The sequence below is a fragment of the Nuphar pumila genome, chromosome 15 (genome assembly GCF_984573655.1).
Source record: "Nuphar pumila chromosome 15, dmNupPumi1.hap1.1, whole genome shotgun sequence".
Taxonomy (NCBI): Eukaryota; Viridiplantae; Streptophyta; class Magnoliopsida; order Nymphaeales; family Nymphaeaceae; genus Nuphar; species Nuphar pumila.
Window position 1 is genome coordinate 88,056,319 of NC_143263.1, and position 25,664 is coordinate 88,081,982.

The window sequence follows — 25,664 nt, forward strand, 5'->3', positions numbered from 1 at the left end:
AGGTTAGGAGACTTGATTGGATAATTTTTTTTTCAAACTTGACAACTGGACTAGTTGGACCTTGTTTTGGGATGCTATGGGTGTTTGGCACTAGACTCTAAGATTGACTCATTGGTTTCGAGACTGCCTATTATGAATAATTTAATTTAATTCAGTGTGAATGATGATTTTTAAATTTATAAAATTTATTGGATTACTTGCTGGTTTGATATTGTGTATGTAGCATTCTCGATTTCACGTTTTCCATGCTCTTTCTATTTTCTTGATAAATGGTTCTTGTCATTGAATATCTCTTTCTCGAACTTGGTTTTAAAGGGCTATTAAATGCTAGCACTTGTGCACTAGCTGACTCTCTAGAGCTTAGTTTGGTTGAAGCAATGCCATATATAAAGCCATACATAAAAAAACATTTACTTTAAAATTCTAGTCATATATCAGAGGCATTACACTCTGTCCTCTCTCATGACCTTAGCGAACTAGGCCCCCAAGGGTACTTGAGCTTCCCTAGTGTCCCAAACCATTTCTTTTTGCTTTTTCGGTGAACCAAGTGGTGTCTCCGCATTGCACATCATGGGTTCGAGTTCCAAAACATAGAAAACCCCATCCCAGCCTGCTATAGACCTCCAAGGTACCTCTATAACCCTTCTTTAGCCTTAGAATAGCTTTCATTGACTTACTAAACCTCAAAACCCAAAACTGTATATTGTCGAGTACCTAAAATACCTAAATTTTTTAAGCCAATAACCCTTGACCATCAACAGCCTTTCCTTGTATTTAGTTCATATCTCGAACCCTCACACACGTTCCTAGGTATACCTAGAATCCATGGACCAAAGCCTCTCAGTTTTGGACTAAAACTACAATGAAACACTTATCGAGTCTAAATTGCACCTACCTGTTTTAGTCATTTAACCCTATTTTTATTGTTTTGGCCAATCTACAACTATAAAAAACCTTAAACCTCTTCCCCACCATTTTCAGTAGGTCCCACGATCAAAGAATCTTAGGTTCGATCATCTTAAGTCTATCGAGCTAAAATTACAATATATATCCGTTAAAAATCTAGACTTACCCTTTGAGCCTTCTTTCGAATTATCAACTTCAGAAGTTCTGAAGGTTTTATAGAGTGGTATAAGAGTGAACACATCCAAATGAAGCCTCCGCCCTTCAATCTTGATAAGACAAAAAATCCACTAGCATTAGGAATAAGTTCAAGAGATTTTTTAACAAACTCAAGGCAAACTTTTTTGGAAACAACAAATGAGCATGGAGCAAGGTAACCATTTGAAATGTATAGAGCAGTCAATTGCAGAGATCATAGGTTGCATCGAGGCCCTCCACTCAATATACAGGGAAAACAAGGGCCCTAGGGCTTCATATTTGCTGGTGGGCACAGGGAAGGACCAAACTACTTGATTCTTAGTGAGCTGCCTCACAACTTCATGCAAGGCATGGATAAGAAACCTCGCTTCAAAGTACCATCTTTTGCTGGTAAGAATATGTGTGACTATTTTTTAAACTCAAGCACTTTTTCATATGTTACAACGTTCCCCCCGAGGTATGCATTACCGAAGTGGTCGCTCACCTTGAAGGTGAAGCCCTTCGATGGTATAAATGGTTGAATCTTGTACACGGAAAGCCCCTCTTGGGAGGAGTTTATCGATCATATTATAGAGAGGTTTGGGCCCACAGTTTTGGTGAATCACTATATAGAGCTCAAAAATCTTAAGCAATAGGGCAGTTTGGAGGAGTACCAAGTGAAATTTGAGAATTTGTGCACACTTTTGCCCTAAGTCGACAATGAGACTTTGCTTAGGTATTATGTCATTAGGCTGCATAAGGCTTTGTATTGAGGTCCTAGCTATAACCGTAAGAAGTCTTGACAAGACCTATAGGGTGGCCAAGCTTCATGATGAGAAGCAAAAGAGACTCCGAGCTATGCGAAGGCCGAACCGACCTACTGATAGTTGCGGTCATTCTTTGGGAGGCCAAAACAAGCCTGGTTCGTTCAAGAGGGTGATGTAAGCTTGTAAAGTGGAGCCCATTTCATGAGCACAACATGAAGACAAAGTTTTTCTTTAACTGCAATGAGTAGTAGTTCAAAGGCCACACTTTCATGAACTACCACATCTTCCAAGTGGTAGAATCATACTTCAAAGATGAAGAACCATCAAATGACTAACCACTTGATGAGATAGATAGTGAGGAGGAGCCCAACCACAACATCTCCTACCATGCACTCTCGAGCATCTCCACACACAAATCCATGAGGATCCATGACTGCCTTAGCTCGTCGGAGGTAAATGTTCTCATCGACACCCATAGTACTCATAATTTCATCTGTGAGAGCATAGTTTGGGAACTTAGGTGCAAATTCAAGGAACACCCTTCCTTTGATGTTATGTTTGGTAACGAGACTAACTTTAAGTGTGTAGACATCTATCCCAATGTGTGTTTGTATCTCCAAGAGTTAAAATTTATGGTGGACCTATACGTCTTACATATCCAAGGTGTGGACATGATCCTTAGAAAGCATTGGCTACAAACTTTTGAGAAAAGTAGCCTCAGACTTCTCCAATATGAAGATGTCAAAAGGGTGGAGGGAAGATGAGACTTACTGCTATCAGACTTTCTATAGTAGATAAAGTACAACATAAGGGGGTATTGAAGTTTATATGAGGTACTCAAAGTACCTTGCATGGTCCATGATAAAATCGCATTAACAACCCATCTTTATCATTGTTTTTGAGGTTTTGTTTTAAATTATTTTTTTAGAAAACATCGCATTTTCTGATCCACTTCTGTATTTTTAGTGTTTTTATTAGTTTTAGATCTCTCTTAATTGTAGTTTAGCTAGATTAGGTTGTAATTAACTAATTTTAATTAATTTAGGAAGTGTTGACTTTTATAGAAACACGCTTTTAATAAGAGCCACTTTTTGGAAATTATTAAAAATTTATCAGACTCTTTTTGAAAATCAGTGTTTTAACCTAATTATATTAGTATAAATAGTAGGTTTTCATTATGAGAAGACGTTTTTCCCTCTTTTGAAAAATGCCCCCTCTGCTCCCTCTCTCTCTTCCTTCTCTCCCTTATTTTCTCTCCTTGCCGATTTCTCCCTCTCTTTTCTTCTTCTTCTTCTTCTTTTTCTTTTTGCTTCTCTCATCCAATCTATCGCCGACAACCTTTTCTTTTCATCGGAGAGGCATGCATTCAGCTGGCATTAACCATCTTCTCTTCTCATCCAATCCGTCAGAAGCGGATCGTCCGGTTCATTTATTCTCTCTTGTTTCACCATAGTTTAGTTTTGCATAGCATAAAGCATAGCATTACGTGTAGTTTTAGTTGATTCTTGCATATTTTGCATATTCATATGATTTACTCTAGATAGTTTAGTTTTCTTACATCTGAAAAAAAATATAGGTTAGCCATTTTCTTGATTTAAGTATTGAATAATCTTGATTTAGGTAGATCGTTAGTTTAACATAGTTTTTTTTATTTGTTTCTTGATTCCTGAGTAGTTATTGATTAGTTTTAGGTTAGATCTACTTTAGAATAAGCCTGCTTTACGTTTTTTATATATTAGGTTTTTCTTTATATCCAATAAATAAAGTTGTCTTTTTTTTCTTTTTTAATCAATTTGCTTTTCTTGATTCAGTTATCATTTTTTTAATAGCTTAGATTAAAGTTTGTTTGCTTTCTTTTATCACTTAAATAGTTAGTTTTCTTTTAATTCAAAAAAAATTCTTTTCATTAATTATATTAGAAATAGTGGTTTTTATTCAATTACCATTTTTAGTTACTGTGTTTAAATTGAGCTAATTTGGTTAGTTGTGGTTTTTAGTTTCAATTCACGTTAAATCTAATTTTCTCAATCATTAGATTAGGATTATTTCTTTAGTTAATGTTAGTATAGAATGGATAGATTCATGTTAATTAATTTAATTAGCTTGTTAAAGTAGTTTAGCTGATTTCCATCTTTTTGCAATTCTTGATTTTGCCTAATAGTTAATATTGTTTTTTTGTTTTTATTTTATGTATTGTTTTGGCTGTAGCTTAGCATAGTTCTGGATTATTTTAGTTAGTTTAAATCATATTGAATTCATATTATTTGTTTTAGAGTTAAGTAATTCTTAGTTAGCATGCATATTTAGTTAAATTAGGATAGCTAATTTTCACTTTTCTTATTGCATTTGATTTTTTACAATAGCTTAGGTTAATTTTATATTTCAGTTTTATTTATTAGTTCTGAAAAACCATACAACATTTAGTTCAAATTTGTTATTAGTTAGTTTCTTGAATTAGTTAATCTATAGTTCTTAGAAGTTAGTTTTTTTATTGTTAGTTAGGTTGTTTTGCTATTTTGTCATCTAGTGCTTTAGGTTGTTATTAGTGGTTCATAGTTAGTTTGTTTCATGTTAGTCATATTCATTTTTTGTGATTTTTCTTCATATTTACATTTGATTTTTTAGTAGATTTCTTTTTCTTCTTTGTGTTTTGTGATTTATTGTTTTGCAGGGAAGCGTTTAAACGTGCAGTGAACCCCTTTTCATACCCTTGAAGTGCCCTATGAGGTCCTTTCAAGCCCTCAAAACTGTCCTTAGGGAGCCCTCAAAGAACAAAAATAAAACATGACCTACACATATAAGGAGCAAGGAAGAGATAGACTAAAGACTCAAGCACTGAAGGCACTTTCTTTTATTTTTAGAATATGCTTTAATTTAATTCATTTGGGGTTGTAATAAGGGACTTATTTTTATTTGTTTAAGCCCTCTGAAGAGGCAGCACTCTCTTGTTTATTTAATTAATTACTTTTTATTTTTTAAGGCAATAAAGAGTAGTTTAGATTATGTGCTTGAATACAAAGTATTTTCCATTCCCTGAGTTCGACCGAGACTCCACCACTCGTGCGAGCCAATTTTTATGATTTGATGCACGATTTGCACAAATATTTTTATTGAAAACATCTTTTTTAAAATACTCTATTTAAAAAGCTGCATCAAATTTTTGGCATCATTGTCGAGGAACGACAATTAATATGAGTATTCACTTTATTGCCATTGTTTGTTCTCGTTTTACTTAGGTTGTTAGTTTACTTTATGTTCTTTAGTTAGGACTATTTAGTTTACTTGTTGCTTATTTAGGATTATTTAGTTTTTTTTCATTATTTAGGTTTAGAACCACATGTTTGCACACCTTAGATATCAGCTTACCTTTCTTGCATGACCTACCTATTAGGATATTCTTAGTGGTGACTGCGCATGATTGGTACTGTGCTCATAGTTTATTTTTTGCATAATATATGTTTGAGTGCAAGTGCATGGTGCTTGTTTACTGCTTTCTAGTTATTTTTATTTTACCTGTTTTATGGTTTGTTGTGGTTTGGCCGCTTTACACGTTAGGTAGGTAGAAAACCATTTTTTTAGGATGGTTGTTGCACGAGTCTACCCCCAAGTGCATGCAAGGGCGACACTTGCTTGACTCTGAGCTTGCTTAGATAGTTGAGGAGCCTGAATCCCTTATTAAGAGAGCCCATTGATTCGGCCTCATGGCTCGGGATCAACAATTATCCTTTCCTTTGAGGGAGTACTTCACTCCCAATGCTTACACTCCCACCTCCTACATCACTAGACCTGATGTAGGAGACAATCATTTTGAAATAAAAGCCAACATAATCTAAATGCTTTTATCTTTTTATGGCCTAAACAACAAAGAGTCCTACCATCATCTTGGCAAGTTCCTCAAGATCCGCTCTACGGTGCAGATCAATAATTTTGGGGATAACGTGTTGAGGTTGACGTTGTTCTTGTTCTCTCTCAAGGACAAAGCCAAGCACTAGTTGAAGGCCCTCGATACTGTTCAGATTACCACTTAGAAATGCATGCTGTGTGAGTTTCTCAATTGGTAAGATGAACTAGTTTCGTAAGGCTATTACCAGTTTCTCTTAGATTGAAGGAGAACAGTTCTATGAGACTTGGAAGAGGATGAAAGATTTTTTCTAGAAGTGCTCTCACCACCAGGTGCCCCATTGGCAACTGGTATAATACTTTTACAATGGCCTGAACGAGAAGGACAAGCAAATGCTTGATTCTTCGTGTGGGGGCATGTTCATGCTTAATAGAGAGGATGGGGAATGTGTCCTATTTGATATATTGAGCAAAAATACCATGCACCATGCTCGGTCCTCGTGACATGATAGGACCACACCCGTTTTTAGTGGTCCTAAGAAGAGAAGGATTTATGAAGTTGGGTCCGAACATGATCTGCAAATCAAAGTGGGCTAGTTGACCAAGAAAGTAGATCAATTATTGGCCAACCCAACTTCGCTAAATCCAATAGGAAAAGTGTGAGCTATGTGCTAGTCCTACATACTTTGTTTTTGAGTGTCCAACAACACCACTCTATCCTAAATTTGTTCAAGAACAATTGAATGATGCCCAAGGTTTTGTCAGACTGGTGCACGACCCTTATGCATCTACCTATAACTCAGGATGACAAAACTATCCTAACTTTACGTGGAGAAATCAACAAGAACCACCCCATATGCCTCCTCAGACACAGGACAAACAGGGTAACCTCCCACAAGGTTACCCGCATCCCACATTTTTACAGGCCCATCCCTAGCTTAGCTTGCCTTTTCCTCAAAAGCTCACATATGGCCCATCTTTTTAGGAGAAGTTGCTCGATGCCTTTTCTGACATTAAAGTCAACCTCAGTTCTCACACACAATCGATAGCAAAGCTAGAGACCCAGATGGAATAGTTGGCTGAGGCCTTGAGCAGATGAAGCGAGGGAAGCCTCCCTTGTCAGTCTGTCATCAACTCAAAGGGTAAGAAACCCATGTATCACGACCTGCACCTCACAGAGTCCCACCAAGAGCAGGTCAACTCTGTTATAACCCTTCAGAGTGGGAAGACATTACACCCTACTCTGGAGTCGGTTGGCGAGACCACTGCCACACCTACTGACCAGTCGATCTCCTCCACCAGGCTCAAGGAGAACAGGCGGGCCCATGGTTTGTGCCTTCTCTGTATATTCTCAGAGCCCCTTTTTCCTAAGGCCTTGGCCAAACTGCATGATTTTGGCAAGCAGGGGGCGCACATGCACGAGATGCTTGACATGTTCAAGCCAGTTCACATAAACATTCCCATGCTTGATGCCATCCAACAGTTGCCTAACTATGCAAAGTTCCTCAAAGAACTTTGCACGTAGAAGAGGAAATCGAAGTTGTAGCCTAAAACAATCTTATTGAATGAGCAGGTGAGCTCCGTGTTTTGGCACCAAGCCCCACCTAAGCTCAAAGATCCTAGGGCATCAATTATCTTATGTGTTATAGGAAACATGACTATCGAGTGTGCAATGCTCGATCTTGGGGCAAACGTGTATTCTCGCCTGTCACGCAGGTGACTCGAGTTCAATCCCCGACAATGGTGGCAAAAATTTGATGCAGCTTTTTTAATAGAGTATTTTAAAAAGATATTTTCAGTAAAAATGTTTATGCAAATCGTGCATCAAATCATAAAAATTGGCTCACACAAGTGGTGAAGTTCTGGTCGAACTCAGAGAATAGGAAATACTTTGTATTCAAGCACACAATCTAAACTACTCTCTATTGCCTTAAAAAATAAAAATTAATTAATTAAATAAATAAGAGAGTGTTGCCTTTGCAGAGGGCTTAAACAAATACAAATAAATGCCTTATTACAACCCTAAATGAATTAAATTGAATAAAATAAAAGCCTATTCTAAAAATAAAAGAAAGTGTTTTTAGTATTTGAGTCTTTAGTCCATCTTTTCCTTGCCCCTTCTATGTGTAGGTCATATTTTCTTTTTGTTCTCTGAGGGCTTGAAAGGACCTCATAGAGCACTTTGAAGGTATGAAAAGGGGCTCACTGCATGTTTAAATGTTTCCCTACAAAACACAAAGTAGAAAAAGAAATCTATGAGAAAATCAAATGTAAATATGAGGAAAAATCACAAAAAATGAATATGACTAACATGAAACAAACTAACTACATGAACTAACTATTAACCACTAATAACAACCTAAAGCACTAGATGACAAAATAGCAAAACAACCTAACTAACAATAAAAAAACTAACTTCTAAGAACTATAGATTAACTAATTCATGAAACTAACTGATAACAAATTTGAACTAAATTAACATGAACTAAATATTGTATGATTTTTCAGAACTAATAAATAAAACTAAAACATAAAATTAACCTAAGCTATTGTAAAAAATCAAATGCAATAAGAAAAGTGAAAATTAGCTATCCTAATTTAACTAAATATGCATGCTAACTAAGAATTACTTAACTCTAAAACAAATAATATGAATTCAATATGATTTAAACTAACTAAAATAATCCAGAACTATGCTAAGCTACAGCCAAAACAATACATAAAATAAAAACAAAAAAACAATATTAACTATTAGGCAAAATCAAGAATTGCAAAAAGATGGAAATCAGCTAAACTACTTTAACAAGCTAATTAAATTAATTAATGTGAATCTATTTATTCTATACTAACATTAACTAAAGAAATAATCCTAATCTAATGACTGAGAAAATGAAATTTAACGTGAATTGAAACTAAAAACCGCAACTAACCAAATTAACTAAATTTAAACACAGTAACTAAAAATGGTAAATGAATGAAAACCATTATTTCTAATCTAATTAATGAAAAGAAAATTTTTGAAATTAAAAGAAAACTAACTATTTAACTAATAAAAGAAAGCAAACAAACTTTAATCTGAGCTACTAAAAAATGATAACTGAATCAAGAAAAGCAAATCGACTAAAAAAGAAAAAAAAAGACAACTTTATTTAATGGATATAAAGAAAAACATAATATATAAAAAACATAAAGCAGGCTTATTCTAAACTAGATCTAACCAAAAACTAATCAAGAACTACTCAAGAATCAAGAAACAAATAAAAAAAACTATGTTAAACTAATGATCTACCTAAATCAAGATTATTCAATGCTTAAATCAATAAAATGGCTAACCTATATCAAAACAATATATATATATATATACTTTTTTCAGACACAAGAAAACTAAACTATCTAGATTAAATCATATGAATATGCAAAATATGCAAGAATCAACTAAAACTACATGTAATGCTATCCTTTATGCTATGTAAAACTAAACTACGATGAAACAGGGGAGAAGAAACAAACCAGATGATCCGCTTTCGACAAATTGGATTAGAAGAGAAGATGGTTAATCCCAGCTGAATGCACGCCTCTCCGACAAAAATAAAAGGTTGTCGACGATGGATTGGATGAGAGAAGCAAGAAGAAGAAGAGAGAGGGAGAAATCAGCAAGGAGAGAGAACAAGGGAGAGAAGGAAGAGAGAGAGGGAGCAAAGGGGGGATTTTTTTAGAAGAGGGAAAAACATTTTCTCATAATGAAAACCAACTATTTATACTAATATAATTAGGTTAAAACATAAATTTTTAAAAAGAGTCTGATAAATTTTTAATAATTTCCAAAGAGAGGCTCTTATTAAAAACATATTTCTCTAAAAGTCAACACTTCTTAAACTAATTAAAACTACCTAATTACAACCTAATCTAGCTAAACTACAATTAAGCGAGTTCTAAAACTAATAAAAACACTAAAAATGCAGGAGTGAATTAGAAAATGTGGTGTTTTCTTGAAAAAATTAATTTAAAACAAAACCTTGAAAATAATGATAAAGATGGGTTTTGAATGTGATTTTATCATAGATCATACATAAATAAAGATGAATAAAATGCAAAATATATGCATGATCATGCCTACTTGCTCGTCGCCTAAATGATGGAGCTGAAAAACACCTCGGTCCCCTTAGACATTTTTTACGAGATGGTAGATTTGTTGACTGAATTTTCTAATTTATTTGTCGAACCATATGGGATGCCTCCTAAACAGTCCCAAGACCATCATATACCCTTGAAGGAGGGCACAAGACCTATGAACGTGTGACCTTGTCAGTACACCCACTCCCCAAAAGATGAGATCAACAAAGCTTGTGGGAGAGATATTGGGCCAAGGAATCATTCATCCTAGTGTGAGTTTTTTTCTCCTCACCGTTGCTCGTGGTAAAGAAGAAGAATGACACATGAAAGTTTTGTGTTGACTATAAGGCCTTAAATAACATCACTGTAAAAGACAAGTTCCCAATCCTGATCAACGAGTAACTACTTGACGAATTGTATGAGACCGCTTATTTCACTAAGCTAGATCTCCATTAAGGGTACCATCAAGTGCATATGTTCTATGATGACATTCATAAGATAGTTTTTAATACTCATGAGGTCTCTATGAGTTCCTATTCATGCCCTTTGGATTGACCAATATACCTATAACTTTTTAAGCTATCATGAACGATGTTTTCAAATGCATGCTATGAAAGTTTGTGCTTGTTCTTTTCAATGACATATTGGTGTATAGTCATTCTTAGGACACATATATGAAGCATGTGTGTGAGCTTTTCAACACCCTACGAGAGTATCACTTATATTCTAAGATGTTCAAGTGCCTCTTTGGACAAGAACAAGTGAGCTACCTTGGCCATATTGTCTCCATCGAAGGTGTATAAGCCAATCTAGACAAATTAGATGCAATGCAAGCATGACCCAAGTCACAAATCATGCGGGCACTTTGGGGTTTCCTTGGGCGGATTGGGTACTATCAAAGATTTGTGAGAGACTATGGTATTATAGTCTAGCCCCTTACCTCCTTCTTGAAGGATAGCTTTGCATGGACCGACAAAGCCACCGATAATTTTGAGAAGTTGAAGTTAGACATACGCCAAGCTCGCATTATCGCCACGTGACAGTCAAATACTTATTGGAGCAGCATATCACCACCGTCAGCTAGCAGAGATGGGTTGCAAAGCTCATGGGAAATGACTTCGAGGTTCAATACAAGAAATGCATGGAAAACAAAGTCATTGATGCTATTTCTTGGTGTTTTACGGAATCAATGCTTTTACACATACTTATCACCATTGAACGTAATGTATGGAGTTAGACATGTAATGTCCAAACGAGCCTAGTGGGATCCATAAGACTGTGTGTGAGTTAGGTATAAACCTGAATAGTCACCCTAACTATATGGTTAGAGGTGAGATCTTGTTCTATAAAGGACGAATCTACCTTCCATCGAAATGTGACATGATGCAAACTTTATTGCATAAAATGTATGATACCCATAGTGGCGGACTTTGGGGCATGTTCAAGATGTACTAGAAGATGACGACCCTCTTTTATTGGCTGGGCATGAAGGCTTGTGTATGTGAATATGTACGACAATGTGTAGTTTGTCAAGCCAATAAGTATGAGGCGATAAAACTATCCAGGTTATTATGGTCGTTGTTGATTTCTGAGCAAGAGTGACAAGATATTTTCATGAATTTTGTAGAAGCTCTACCTTCATGTGAGTGAAAAGAAGTCATCATGGTAGTGATGGGCAAAATTTTCAAGTACGCTTATTTCATTGGGTTGCGGCCAAATAGTTTGTAAGCCACAGGGTGAAGCTCTAAGGGATGATAAGAAGCATTATGAGTGATCAAAACTTGATCTTCTTGAGTCAATTTTAGACCACCTATTTTAAGCTTAGTGGGAGAAAATTGAATTATAGTATCGTTCAACACTCACAGACGAAGATTGTGAATAAAGCGGTAGCCTGTCTTTCATATTTCTTTCCTCAAGTTGTTCCATGGTGAGTCGCCAATGGTATTAGATTCTCCCTATGATAAGGATAGAAAGCCCCGACCCATTATAATTTTGAAGACCAAGAGACTCTGCAAGTACAATTATATGATGTAGAAACATCTTGTAGAGTGGGACAGTAGGGGTAAGGACACTACCACATGGGAGTGGTAGTTTGATTTGAAGAAGTTCTTAGAGTTTGTGTAATACTTATAAATTTTCTACAATTATTAAATAAATAAAGATGAATTTTCATGTCTCAAAATTGGGTTGAAATGCTATTTGAATTGAAATTTATTTTAGGAGTTTATATAGAATTAGAATTTGGACTTCATATGAAATGGATCTTAGATATTCTAAATGAACCACAGATATTGAAAAAGGAATCCTACTTAACCCAATTAATTAGGTGTCCTACTTAGTTAAATTAATTTATAATTTAATTTCATTAGAATTGAATTTTAATTCAAGAGTTAATTTCAATTTTAATTTTAATTTTAATGTGAATTTCAATTATAATGGAACTTAATTGGATTCGAAATTAATTAAACATGAATTTGAATTTAGAGTTTAATTGAATTTGGATTTAATTAAATGTAAACTTGGATATGACATTTAATTTAATTTGGATTTGAATTGAATGTGAATTTAAATTTGGGATTTGAATGAATTTGAATGTGGTATTGAATTTGGATTTGACTTGAAAGTTAAATTGAAATTTCAATTTAACTTGAATTTAAGTTGGAGATTTAATTTAGAATAAAAATGGAATTAATTTGGTATTTGAATTCAAGGTGAGACCCATAGGGTGGGACGCCCTTTGGGTGGGCCCCTTAGAGGGTGGAGTTCATGCCCAACTCAAATAAGGGTAGGCTGTCCCCACCTATTTTCTATATTTCAATATAAGTAGCTCAAAGTCAAACTACCTAACTAATTACCTTAGTTATGAAACTTGGAATAACTTCATTATTTCTTAATTAGATCATTTATGGTTACCTAATCTTATTGGAATCTCAATTGGCTGAGATGTTTCATTGGGATTTTCTCTTTGAACTAGGGTCTTATGAGGAAAGACCATATAAAGAGGTCTTGCCTCCCTCCCCCACCCCTATGGGGGTATTTAGCTATCTCTCTTTCTCTCTCTCCCTACTTCTCTCTCTTTTCTTTCTTCTTCTCCCTATTTTATGCCCCTCTTGGATGTTTTTGGAGCTGGTGTAATTGTTCTTTCATTGCTGGTGCAACTAGAAGAAGATGGTGGTCATCAAGTAGGGTGATTCACTAGTTTTATAATTTCAGTTTTTGGTTTTTAGTTTTTAACTTTTGAGGTAGGTGCACTCTAATTATGAGTATATGTATGATGCTAAAGACTATGTGCATGTTGGGATAAGATCCTTATATGCATATTAACATGTAAATCAACCATGTTTGAGGTAGGGATTGATATTATACAGTCCATGGGGCATTAAAACCTTTAAAACCATTTTTACCAAAAAATCATTTTTGGTGTATAGCTTGATTCAAAGGTTTCTTTTGAAAAAACATTTTATATGATTTATGTTCTATGTTTTACATTAGATTTATTCATGTACAACACATATATATTAGGCTTATGTTAGATTTGATATTCATTGTTTATGATTGATTTAAAAATCCAGGAATATGATCCATGTATGTGAAACTGATTCTTTTTTAGAAAATTATGTTTTTTTATACAAATACATTGGATCTTGCATTTGATTCATATTATGAATTTTATTTATGTTATTACAGTATACTTGGATGTGTACATGCATGTATAGGATGTGTTTATATTGAATCAAAATCATGAAATACATGATTATGGTATTTTCTTTATAAAAAATATAGAATTATTTATATATTTTTTGAAAATGTATTACATCCAATTATTTCTAATCCAACCAGTCTGAAAGAAATTTATAGTTCTCCAAAATAATAAAACTAAAAATTCTTAAATTTTAAAAAGTTGTTTTAGACATGTAGGAGTAGTTTAAAAAAAATGGGTTTGTTTGAGGTCCGGATTGAGAGATTCGACATTTCCAAGTGAGGACAAGATTTTTGTCCTGATAAAAATCTATAAAGTTTGCATGATTTTGCTAATTTTATTTCTCTCAAACCGTTTAATGTTTATGGACAATATTTTTATATTTTTATTTTATATATTGAGCAACACAAGATAAAAATTTTATGTATTGATTTATTATTGTTTAGGAATTAAAAAACATAAAAATTTGTTCCAAAACCTAAAATTTTTGGAACAATCTCTCCAAGAACAAGAATAGGATGTAGTGCATGAATTTTAGTTCCCAACTGGTATGGAGTTTTGACCTGATTTCTTTTGAACCTTGTATCAGACACACCTAACTAACTACAATATAATTTATAAATTTTATTTCATTTTAAAATTTGTTGCTTGATGTTTCTTCGGTAAGGCCAAACAAGATAAGACTATTCTATGAACAGAAAATAGGTTTCAATAAAAGATTTGTTATTTTCTGATTTAGAATGAGTTTGGATCTAGGTTAATGCTGGTAGACAACTAACACATATGTGCATCTACAGTAAAATTCTAAGATTTAAATTCATTGTATACTGGCCATGACAGTATTTGCATTGGTTGATAAATCCTGTCAATGCAGTTAAGAATTTGGAACTCTTGTTTGGGTTATGTCATGGTTCCAAAAATGAACTAGTGAGTTGATTCATATGGTATAATTTTCTACTACAAGGCTAATGGATTGCATATTGTGTTTATATGCTTGAATGAATAATGATATGCAACATGATGATATGGCATGTATCATGAGATTATGACATGTAATATGATGTTATGGTATGCATTATGATGATTTATGTGTTGCTATGCACTATGAGTAATGAAATGCATGCTTGTACATGTGAATTCTCATGTATAAGCTCATGATTTAAGAAACCGATTTAGTACTATGAGAGCACAAATTTATTGTGTTGCATATATTTATATATGATGTACGGTAAGACATGAAGAGACATGCATACATATATTGATAAATGAATTTGCAGTTTAAGAAACCAATGAAGTGCTATGTGTGCATGAATGTATATAAAGCCATGTGATATCATTGTACTATAAGGCATGAAAAATATGCATGTAAACGATATCAATCAAGTATGAGCAATGAGTTGTTGAGAATCTATAAGATATTGAAAGTGCACCAAATTATGAATAAGCTGCATTGACCTATGACTTTAATAAAGATAACATTTTTAGCGAATCTGAGTATACCTAGAGGGTGTACATTACTAAATACATCCATGTATTCTAGGTACACTTTAAGGTGTATGTTATAAGTGATCCTTGGTCTACCTTGGAGAGAGTAGGTGGTACAAAACTCCGTTAAACCTTTTTGTATTCTTTAAAGCAATTGTATCTCACTTGGTCCTTAATCCTCGAAGTTAGGGAGTCGAGACTATCGTGTGACTTAGGTGGTATGTCCCAATACTCTGTAAAGTTATAGAATCAATCTGTTTACTGCCAGTGGGGGAACTTCTCTTTATTACGGATCGCTCTCAGTGGGTTCTGACTTAGTAAGTTACTCAGAAAATCTAAAATGCACATCATAATAAACACCCAAGTAGTCTCATTTGGGTAGTGGTATACCCTTCATGTACCCGATAAGGTTGGTAAGCAAGAGAAACAATGCATTAATTGAGTAGGTTCACTTTTTAATTATGTAGTTGTTATAATTGTATTAAAAGCATGTAATTTGATTATGTTGTTAAATTAGTGATATGTAATGTTAATATGCTACATAACTGTTGTAATTATCTATGTGAATGCATATTGATTGCTAAATTGCTTAGTGTATGCCTTGTAAGAATGCTTGATTACGTCTCCTTAGTTTCGTATATGCATGCATAGTTATGGTGTTTCTTATTGAGACTCATTAAAGTCTGATCTCTATATTACCACATACAGATAATGAATGGGAAGCTACAGTGATGTGGGATGTTGCGGATGGTGCCAATGACCATTTCTTAGACCTTGGATTGTTTTGTGAACAATTTATGAATTGCTTAAACTTGTATTTAATTTTTTTATGTTTCCCAATTAATTTGATTAAGTGCATGGATGTTATTGTTATTTGAACTCTTGAGTGGAAACCAAATTATGAGTTAAAGATGGACCCAAGTCCAATAAATCTAGACCCATATTGAGTTGTCATATTTGTAACCCGCCCGAAATTTTTAACCAAAATAAATAAATATTTTTCACTATGCTTTCAATATTTATTTGATAAAAGGTTTTTATCCTTGGTTGTCTCTTTCTCAAACCGAGTTCTAGTAGGCTAATATACGCTTGTGTTAAAGCTGAGTCGAGCCACCTAGATCTTAGTCCAAATAGAGCAATTCCATAGATAAGGCCTTGCATACAAAAAAACAAATTTCTCATATTTTTTAGTTATAATTTTTGGGGCATTACAGTTTGGACCTTGGGGACAAAGTACATGAAGCATGGAGGATTTGTTACGGTTTAAAAAATGAAAAGCAATCTAGATCCATTGTCCATGATCCAGACACTAGCTTCAAATCCCCATAAAGGTCGACCAACACAGTATGGATCCCAGGTTGATAACAAGACAACTAATGTGTCTTATCTGCTTAAGAGTTAATTGTTTAGAGTCTCGACCAGAAGGATAAGAAGTTGAACACATGGCATGACCAGGACACAAGCTAATTAACAGAGGATCCCACATGGAGGGGTGAATCTAGATGAGTCCTAGAGGACTCCCCCTGCCCTCCACCCCCCCCCCCCCCCCCCGCCCCCCCACACACACACTTTAAAAGTTTATTAGTTGCTTTTAATTAAGAGTTTTTAATTAGTTTGGTTAATTAGTATAGAGTTATTAAATAAGTAGGAGTCCTAGCTTAGTTAGGTTATTAACTTTTCTAATTCAAAGTAGTTTTAGGTAATTAATATTCAACCCCATCTCCCTCTATTTAAATAGGTATGAAAAAACTTATTTGGGCATTGAATAATACATTAAAGTTCTCTGAATTCTCTCTCTAGCCATCCCTCTCTTTTGTGTCTTTTTCTCTTTCTTCTCTTTTCTATTTCTCTCTATACTCTCTCAACTCTTTCATGACCTCTCTTGTCCCTCCCTAATCCTCAATGAACCAAGCCTCCAAGAGTTGGACATCCAGCCCTCTTTAAGAGCCTAAGCTTTCTAGTGTCTTGAGCCATGCATTTTGCTTTTTTAGTGAGTCGAGTGACATTTTCGCATTGCAAATCATGTGCCTGAATTTTATAACGTGAAAAACTTCATCTCAGCCTATTACAGACCTCCAAAGTACCTCTATAACCTTTATTTATCCTTAGAATAGCTTTTGTTGGCTTTTTAAACTTGGAAACCTAAAACTGCATCCTATCAGGTACTTAAAATACCCAAATTCTCTAAACCTATAACCCTAACTGTCAACAGCCTTTTCCTGTTTTAGATCATATCAAGTCCCTCACACATGTTCCTAGGTGTTCCTAGAACCCTCAGACTAGAGTCTCTCGGTTATGGACCAAAATTACACCTGAAATACTTATTGGATCAAAACTATGCGTACTCGTTTTAGTTGTTTAACCATGTTTTCACTATTTGACCCAATCCACAACCATGAGAAACCTCATACCTCTTTCCCACCATTTTTGACAGAGTTCTGCACCCTCAAGACATGTACCTCATGCCCCCACGATCAAAGAATCTTAGGTTCAATACTCTTGAGTCTATCGGGCTAAAATTGCAATATCGCTTTGTTGAAAATCTAGACTTACCTTCAAGGCCTTCTTCCAAACGATCAACTTCAAAAGTTTTGGAGGTTCTAATAGTAACCTAGGCGTATTTGTTGCATTTCTTGCGCTAGAGATAATTCTGCATTGGCTTAACTTTTGTCATGACTGTCTTACCTGAACACAATAACAACCCACAAACAGGAGGCATACATTAAACTTCCATTTGCCATTGAAAGTTGATTCACCTGTTTATTTTTGCCGATTTCATGTAGATGTTTTCCCATTACTATCCACTGCTCACAGCCTTTGTTTAACACTCTCTAAAGTGCTAACATAGTCGTTTATTCGTTGGGACTGACACTACTTAAAACTATAATTTTCAGACGTCCCTGCATTAAACTTTTTGTTCATTGTTGAGCTGCATGAATACAGAATTCTTGTGAGAGCAGGATACGTCTGTTTATTGATTTCTGTTGCTGCTAATTTTTTAAGTTCCTCTTGTTTTATTATTTTACTGAAATTGTTGGGGTGATTTCGAGTACCTATTAAGAAAAATCAGATTTTACTTGAGATATATAGCTAAATCTTATATTTTTTGGAAACCTTTAATGTGGTTAATTTGACAATCTGAAATCTAAATAACCTAAGGGTGTTAGCACGACATTCACAACATTGATTAGAATATATATATATATATATATATATATATATATATATATATATATATATATATATATATATATATATATATATATATATATATATATATATAAGGAAATGAAAACCTCTGGGATTGAAACCCTCCCAAACCTTCCCAATGGACGTTTGATTGAATTTTTGGTATATTTTTTTTTAATTCTATGGATGTGATCTATATGCATGTTTTTATAGGAATCACTTCTTGGAGCATTTGATTCCAATGCATGGATAGGTTTTTATAAGTTTCAAAATGTGTACAATTTTCATAAATTTTTGAGTCTCCAAATACCATTTTTTTATCCAAATTTCATGATCCAAATATCGATTTATAGTAAATCAATCATGTTGAACACATCTGTACGGTCAAAATTTTGAAAAAAACACCAAAATTTTTTATTGAAAAGGTTTGGAAGGGTTTTCATTCTCCTTCATATATATATTGCCGTTTTAGTTTGCCTAGGTTTAGTTCCATAAGATTTTTTAGTGTTCCGAACATCATTAAGGTGCCTCTTTAGCGTCACACCTCCCATTCATTTGCATTACTTTGTGATTGGTTTTGGTCCCCATTGGGGTGTATATGCTTTTGTAACTAAGTTTTTGTCATCAGCAAAGGAGGGGGTCTCATCTTCCAACTAACTCTTATTCGAAAAAAAAAACTCTTTAATCATCCAATTCTGACATTTGAACAAGTTTTTATGGGGTTTAAAAATCTGTAATTCAATTTTTTTATATGTAATTGTTCATCGAAAAACATGATCCAAGCGTTGATTTCTAGAACGAGTTATACTGTATACAATTGCAACATTAGATTTGCCAAAAAAACAAATGAAAGTGTCCCATTGTTTATTCAATAGAAAATATATATTTGATTAAACATCTTTATGCTTAGATCTGTATTTTAAAGATGTAAAAAAATCTATGGTTGATATTATACTAAAATATGATGCTAAAATATTTATGCTTTTTCATCAAATCAATTTGAAACAAAGTTTGTTTCTTAATAAATAATTAATAATAAACACATCTAATGTTTCATATCTAACCTAAAACACCTAAAACTGTGATTTATGAAAGATCCTCATGGTGACCTAATGAAAAAGGGAGTCTCTCTCTCTCTCTCTCTCTCTCTCTCTCTCTCTCTCTCTCTCTCTCTCTATATATATATATATATATATATATATATATATATATATATATATATATATATATAGAGAGAGAGAGAGAGAGAGAGAGAGAGAGTTGATAGGCTTGACAAAATTTTTTTTGGCACAATATTGGCCTGAAGTTTTTGGATAACTGGATACAAAGCATGGGTCAATTCTGTGCAGCTTTTCTAATGGCCATCCTATGTGAGGGATGCAAAAGCATGCTTTAGGTGGAGCCATGCCAAGATATAAAGGCAAAGTGAAGGTGACAACATGAATCGAATTAGCTAACCCTAAGCGTCTGGTAGACCATAGTCGCTGCCTACATTCTTGGTCAAAGACACAAAAAGGCCTTGAGAATGAGAATCTGTGGATTTATAACAGAATGTATTAGATATCTTAGGGCATGATCAGCCTTTCATTATTGTTTTTTTAATTGATATTTCGGTATGTTGAAAAGTTGGTGCAAATATATACTACTTTTTTACTACCTTTTAGATTGGAAGATAGGGTTGATGACGACGATGATTAAGATGATGATAATGGTGGTGGGCTGCTAGTGGTGTTGATGACATGATGGAAGCTCAAGGATGGATATGTTATGTGTAGTTGACATACATAATAGTCTCAACCAGTAGTCACTGGAGCCGACACCCTCCAACCCAAAGCTCTTCCACCAACGCAGATGCCGGAATACTTAAAACCGCCTGTAACCCAACTTCATTGGAGATTGGATGGCCGTAATGCCCTTAATTACCAACTAACTTTCAAGTTGCCATTCATTCATTAAGCACTACCGTATATTTCATTATTACCAGCTCAATCGTTCTTTTTCTCTAAAGCCCAAATACATGATTGTTGAGCAAGCAACAACAACAACAATAGGAGACCTCCTAAGGAGTAAATAAAAATATCTCAACCGAGATTTTCACGATCATGCAAAACTCTCTCTCTCTCTCTCTCTCTCTCTCTCTCTCTATATATATATATATATATATACATATATATATATATATATATAGAGAGAGAGAGAGAGATTGGTAGCTGCTCAATCCATAGGTGCTCAACCCACACTCAATGACGCAGACCATCCATGTGAAAAAAGCAAAAAAGGCCATGTTTTTATTTGCTTAAAAACACTTAAGTGGCGCTTCGAAATGCTGCTAAAATCCCAGTATAGAAACACGGATTTATTTTTCTTTTTGCTTTTAGCAGCGTTTGGAAGCACCACTCAAGGGGTTTTTGCGTGTTTTTATTTTTTTGCATGATTTTTTGTATTTTTTGTGCCATCACACGATGGATGGTCAGCCTGCTTGAGCTCGGGTTGAGCACCTCTCTCTCTCTCTCACACACACACACACAAATGTGTATGTGCATTATCACTTTCGAACATGACCAGATTGAACTCACACACTCAACACAAATTTACCTCAAATAACACCTTTAGCGATGACAAAAAGTCACGGTTAAAGGTATGGAACCTTTAGGTGTTATGCAAAAATAATAACGCTGAGTGTCCATCGCGCACAGCACTGGTCATGTTCGAAAGTGATCATGCACCTTAGCATTACTATGTATACTCCCTAATACATACTCCCTCTCTTGTTAATGGATGCCATACTGAATAGGCAATGGGAGGTTTGACAAGATCAAACTTGGCAATAATTGGGATACGAAGGTTTTGAAAGAAGCACCGTCATTCATGGAGGGCATTATTGACATTGTCATAACTCCAACCCGCTAGTATGCTATATCTTAATGATGGATGGCATTTAAGCAACTTCAACCTAACCCATGGTGTGCCTTACGTAATTGAGCAACATACATGAATGACCACATTGACAATGAGTGCACATCATGGGGGACAACTTCTAACCCCAACCTGTGACTGTCTTTTGGGTTTTCTCCCTCATCTCCTACCTCCCATCTCCATACACTCTCCCTCTCCTCGTGTACTTTAATTATGCACTCACAACTCTTATCTTCCACAATGTGATACTAAAGAAGAAGGCATCCCCCTCTCTCCCTCTGAGGAACCCAACTTTATTTTCCTCCCTCTTTCAGTTTTTTTTTTCTGCTTGTATTCACTCTATTTAATAAGCATCCGCAGCCTTCTTAGCTTCCTACCTTCCAACATGAATGATCCCTACTCTAGCATGTTCAGAGGATGGTTCAACTACTACAACTCCCTTGTCTATCAACAGCAATCTGCTGCTTACCTTCCCCTCTCATCCTATTACAATAATTATCAGTCTGTGAGTGCTGAACCCCCAGATTCCCCACCTCTAAGGGAAGCACTTCCCTTGCTGAGCCTGAGCCCCAGGAGGGATGATGAGAAGAGTCAGGGTGAGGCATCTTTCAGTGCTCACATGGATGATGTCAAAGACAAGAGGGAGGAGGCAGGGAGCTACCGATCTACCAACAGTGATCAGGGAGATGGCAGTGTGACAGTGGCCTTGCACATAGGGTTGCCTAACCATGGGGCAGCCGACCTGCTTACACAGGTCTCCTGCTCCTGCCCTGATGCAGACAAGGATGGGGCTGCTGGTGGTGGGTACCCTACAAACAGACTCAACAAGGGTCAGTACTGGATCCCCACCCCTTCACAGATTCTGATCGGCCCGACTCAGTTCGCCTGCCCTGTCTGCTCCAAGACTTTCAACCGCTACAATAATATGCAGGTCTCTCTCTCTCTCTCTCTCTCTCTCTCTCTCTCTCCAGTCCTACTGACTTGGTGAATCTTTGTTCGTTTGGGTTTTTTTGTTGTGTATGTTGCATATCTATTTTCAGCTTCCGTTCACAGTTTTTTGTGTTGGCAAGTTTGATCTTGGGACGAAGCAATTTTTCATCTAGTTGTTTTTTCTGGCATTTCTAATGCAGTTTCTGATGTTTGAATGTGTGATCTGGGTTTTAAACACTTCCTAGGCTCTCTAGTGTTGTATATAAGGTTGGTCCCTTTGTGCTTGTTGGTTGTCCATGGTTGGTTCTTGATTTTCTGTATATTGTACCACTAAAAGTCTTGCTGATCCAGTGGCAAATGTTTCTACATCTCTTTTCCTTTGTTGCCGTGTTTTCATGCTTGTTTCTTCGGTTTTTGTTTGGTAACGTTTTTTATAGTTAGCTTGTGAGAGTTATCCTTAACACGTCTTTTAGCTGCTTTATGTCAAAAACCTCTGCTCGTCCTTCATCTTCATTTATTCTCAAGTTTCTATTATGATGTTGGCATGTTAATTTAATTCAACATCTACATACTTTCTGAGGAAAATGTTCTTGGCTGCAGTTGTTGATCCCAGTTTCTCTTGTAGTTTCTTCACACTGAGCACGTGGGATTCTCATCCTACACGCTTCCAAGAGAGAGAGAGAGGGTTTTTTTTTTTTTTGCATGGCTGGTGGTGGTGCCATGTAAGAAGAGACCATATATACAGTGTGAGTTAAGCTTCTTTTTGTGTGCGTGATTGAACAATTCATGGGCTTTGTTCCTTCTGCTTTTGGTACTTGGGGACGTGTGTATGTACGCGTGTGAGTCATCGGCGCGTGTAAGGACTCTGCCAAAGCTCTGAAAGTTCCTGAGTTCCTCTTTTCAGGCCTTTGGATTAGGGGTCACAGTGAAACTCACAGTCTAAGATTTGCCTGCCTCTGTGCCTCTCTGAACCATGAGATCATCCAATATATTTATTAGAGAAAACCTTACATATATCTACTCTACTCACCAGCTTTCTCTTTCTTAAAAGTAAAGCAATAAACTCTCTCTCTCACACAGAGTCTAGAGAAACATGCATCTTCTTATCCTACTACGTCTGGTGGAGTATGATATCTCATTAAGTAAGAAAAAACAGAAAACGTTTTGAAATCAAACTAAATACACCCAAAACAATTTACGGTGCTATATATCTTATCTTTCTAAAAAATACACGCACTATAAAGTGGGCAGGCATTTTTTCTACAGCTACTCCACTTGTTTAACAGCTCATAATCATCAATAAATGCGATATATTTACAACTTATGGTATCACCAATGCAAAATCCTAAAATCTTCCTCCTTTTATCAGAGTTTCCAACAGTTTTACTAGTGATGATGTGAGTGTTAATTTTTTTTTTCTTTACATGTATGCATAACTTCATTCATTGGTCTTTATTAGTTATTATCGTCATTCTGCATTTGATTCCAATAAGTATTGATTTAGACATTGAAGCTTATGTTTTTTTTCTCTTTTTTATTTTGTGGTTTCGGTATGTGTTGCTCAATTTTTGGGTCAATGCAGATGCATATGTGGGGGCATGGATCTCAATACAGGAAAGGTCCGGAGTCTCTTAGGGGAACTCAACCAACAGCAATGCTTAGGCTCCCTTGTTATTGCTGTTCTCCTGGTTGTAGGAATAACATTGATCACCCAAGAGCAAAGCCATTGAAGGATTTCAGAACCTTACAGACACATTATAAGAGAAAGCATGGAATTAAGCCTTTCATGTGCAGGAAATGCGGCAAGGCCTTTGCTGTCAGAGGTGACTGGAGAACACATGAGAAGAACTGTGGGAAGCTCTGGTACTGTGCATGTGGCTCCGATTTCAAGCACAAAAGATCCCTCAAGGATCATATCAAGGCCTTTGGCAATGGTCATGCTGCATACGGCATAGATTGTTTTGAGGATGATGATGATCCTGCCTCTGAAATTGAACAAGATGATGAATCTCAGTGAAATTGGAGCAAGGAAAATGAGAGTTAAGTTAGCAAGAAGTTTGTGTTTATCCTTGATGTAGTTCTGGAGTCTTTTCATATCCAGGTGGATTTGGGATTTTCCTTTTGGCTTTCCTTAAATTAAATCCAAATGCAATACTTGGTCCATCTTATGTAAATCCATTTGCTTCAGTGTCTTTTCCTTTTTTTACAAGTAGCTATATATATATATATATATATATATATATATATATATATATATATATATATATATATATATATATATATATAACACATGCATGTATGTATGCATCTGTGTATACTAGAAATTTGGTTTCTCTATAAATTATGTGGGTTGTTATCAAGAAGTTAGTAGTATGACTAGTAAAAAATGAATGCAATAGAGAGAATCATATGGCTGTGGCAAATGACGTGGGAACTTCACTTTGAAGGACTATTCTCGTAAGGCAATCCAAACCTCAACTACTTTGCAGTGCAAGGTATTGAGCAAAGCAAAGTGGCACCAAATAGAGTACGTGGAGGTAAGATGAATGTACTAATGTACATATTTAAGATAGCGACAAAAATGGTAGAAGTTTAAGAAGAGCCACCAAAATGAAGAAAATCAAGGGGTAATGTTTCATATATATCCCCTGGAGGCCTAAACTCTATAGATGCTGCTGTCTCAGTGCATGTTAAGGAACCGGAGAGAAGTTCAATAGAAACTTTTAGTAAGAGATGGATCAAGTAATTTGCCATTTATGTTTAGAAATGAATACATGGGGCAACCTTTCTTTCCCTGTGTGTGTGTGTGTGTGTGTGTGTGTGTGTGTGATCTATATTAATCTAGGGAAGTGCCACAATTCAATAGCCAAATTAACCTCCCCATGTTCCATCCAACTTTACCAACTTCCCGAAAACTAAAGAATAGGAACAGAAGGTTTTGTAGATATTTCTTATGGTGAAATTCCATTTGATAATGACCTCAAATACCTTATTCTTGAAGTGTGTTCCCCTTGAACACAAGCCCTTTATTAGAAATTTTTATTCTCACACAAGATATCATCACACCATAAGAAATTTTGTCAAGATTATCACAAGAAAATATTCTCCCTCTCTCTTTCTTATTGATGAGGTTAGAACGCCTTTTTAGGAGCAAAGGATGCCTGGTTAGGACGGGGGAGTGCTTGTCAAAGATGGGAACATATACATGCCATTGGATTGGAGGAGAGAGCAGCATACAAATTCATGAAATTAATGATTGTAAGGAGGGAGAACAATAAAGACAATAATAAATAAGATAAGGCGGTTGAATCTCGTCCGTTGCTAGCAACAATTCAACGTCTAGACGTCATCAGTCAAATGCAAGGTCATGAGTCGTTTCAAAGACAACCCATCAATCTTTGTACTCCTTTATGGTATTCATTCGTTGGCTTCTGCATAACAGAGTGTCTATCTTGTACAAATCGCCCACCACCACCACCACCACCTTGTCTCAACCATGTTAAGGTACTTGTTATTAAAGAGGGCACAGAGCATGTGTAATTTTGAAGTGCAAGTGTTGTGATCTGTTTTTCACTCATGATCTGAAACAGCAGAGTTGGGGGAAGGGAAGAAATCAAACCTTGTTTGACATTCTTCATTGACAT

General features: G+C 35.4%; 1 protein-coding gene across 1 annotated transcript; it reads left to right on the plus strand.

The window, feature by feature from the left end:
- Positions 1-21,314: 21,314 nt before the first annotated feature.
- On the plus strand, positions 21,315-24,176 carry LOC149815915 (zinc finger protein WIP2-like). Its single transcript, XM_089989847.1, has 2 exons — positions 21,315-22,021; positions 23,603-24,176. Exons 1-2 carry the CDS (start codon positions 21,476-21,478, stop codon positions 24,035-24,037), a joined length of 981 nt encoding a protein of 326 aa, XP_089845973.1. The 5' UTR covers positions 21,315-21,475; the 3' UTR covers positions 24,038-24,176.
- Positions 24,177-25,664: the final 1,488 nt, after the last annotated feature.

What these genes read in the sequence shown, in the direction of transcription:
- LOC149815915 (XM_089989847.1), top strand. Translation starts at nt 21,476, where the DNA reads ATGAATGATCCCTACTCTAGCATGTTCAGAGGATGGTTCAACTACTAC. An exon ending in ACCGCTACAATAATATGCAG is followed by an intron (nt 22,022 to 23,602) that starts GTCTCTCTCTCT and finishes GGGTCAATGCAG; the next exon opens with ATGCATATGTGGGGGCATGG.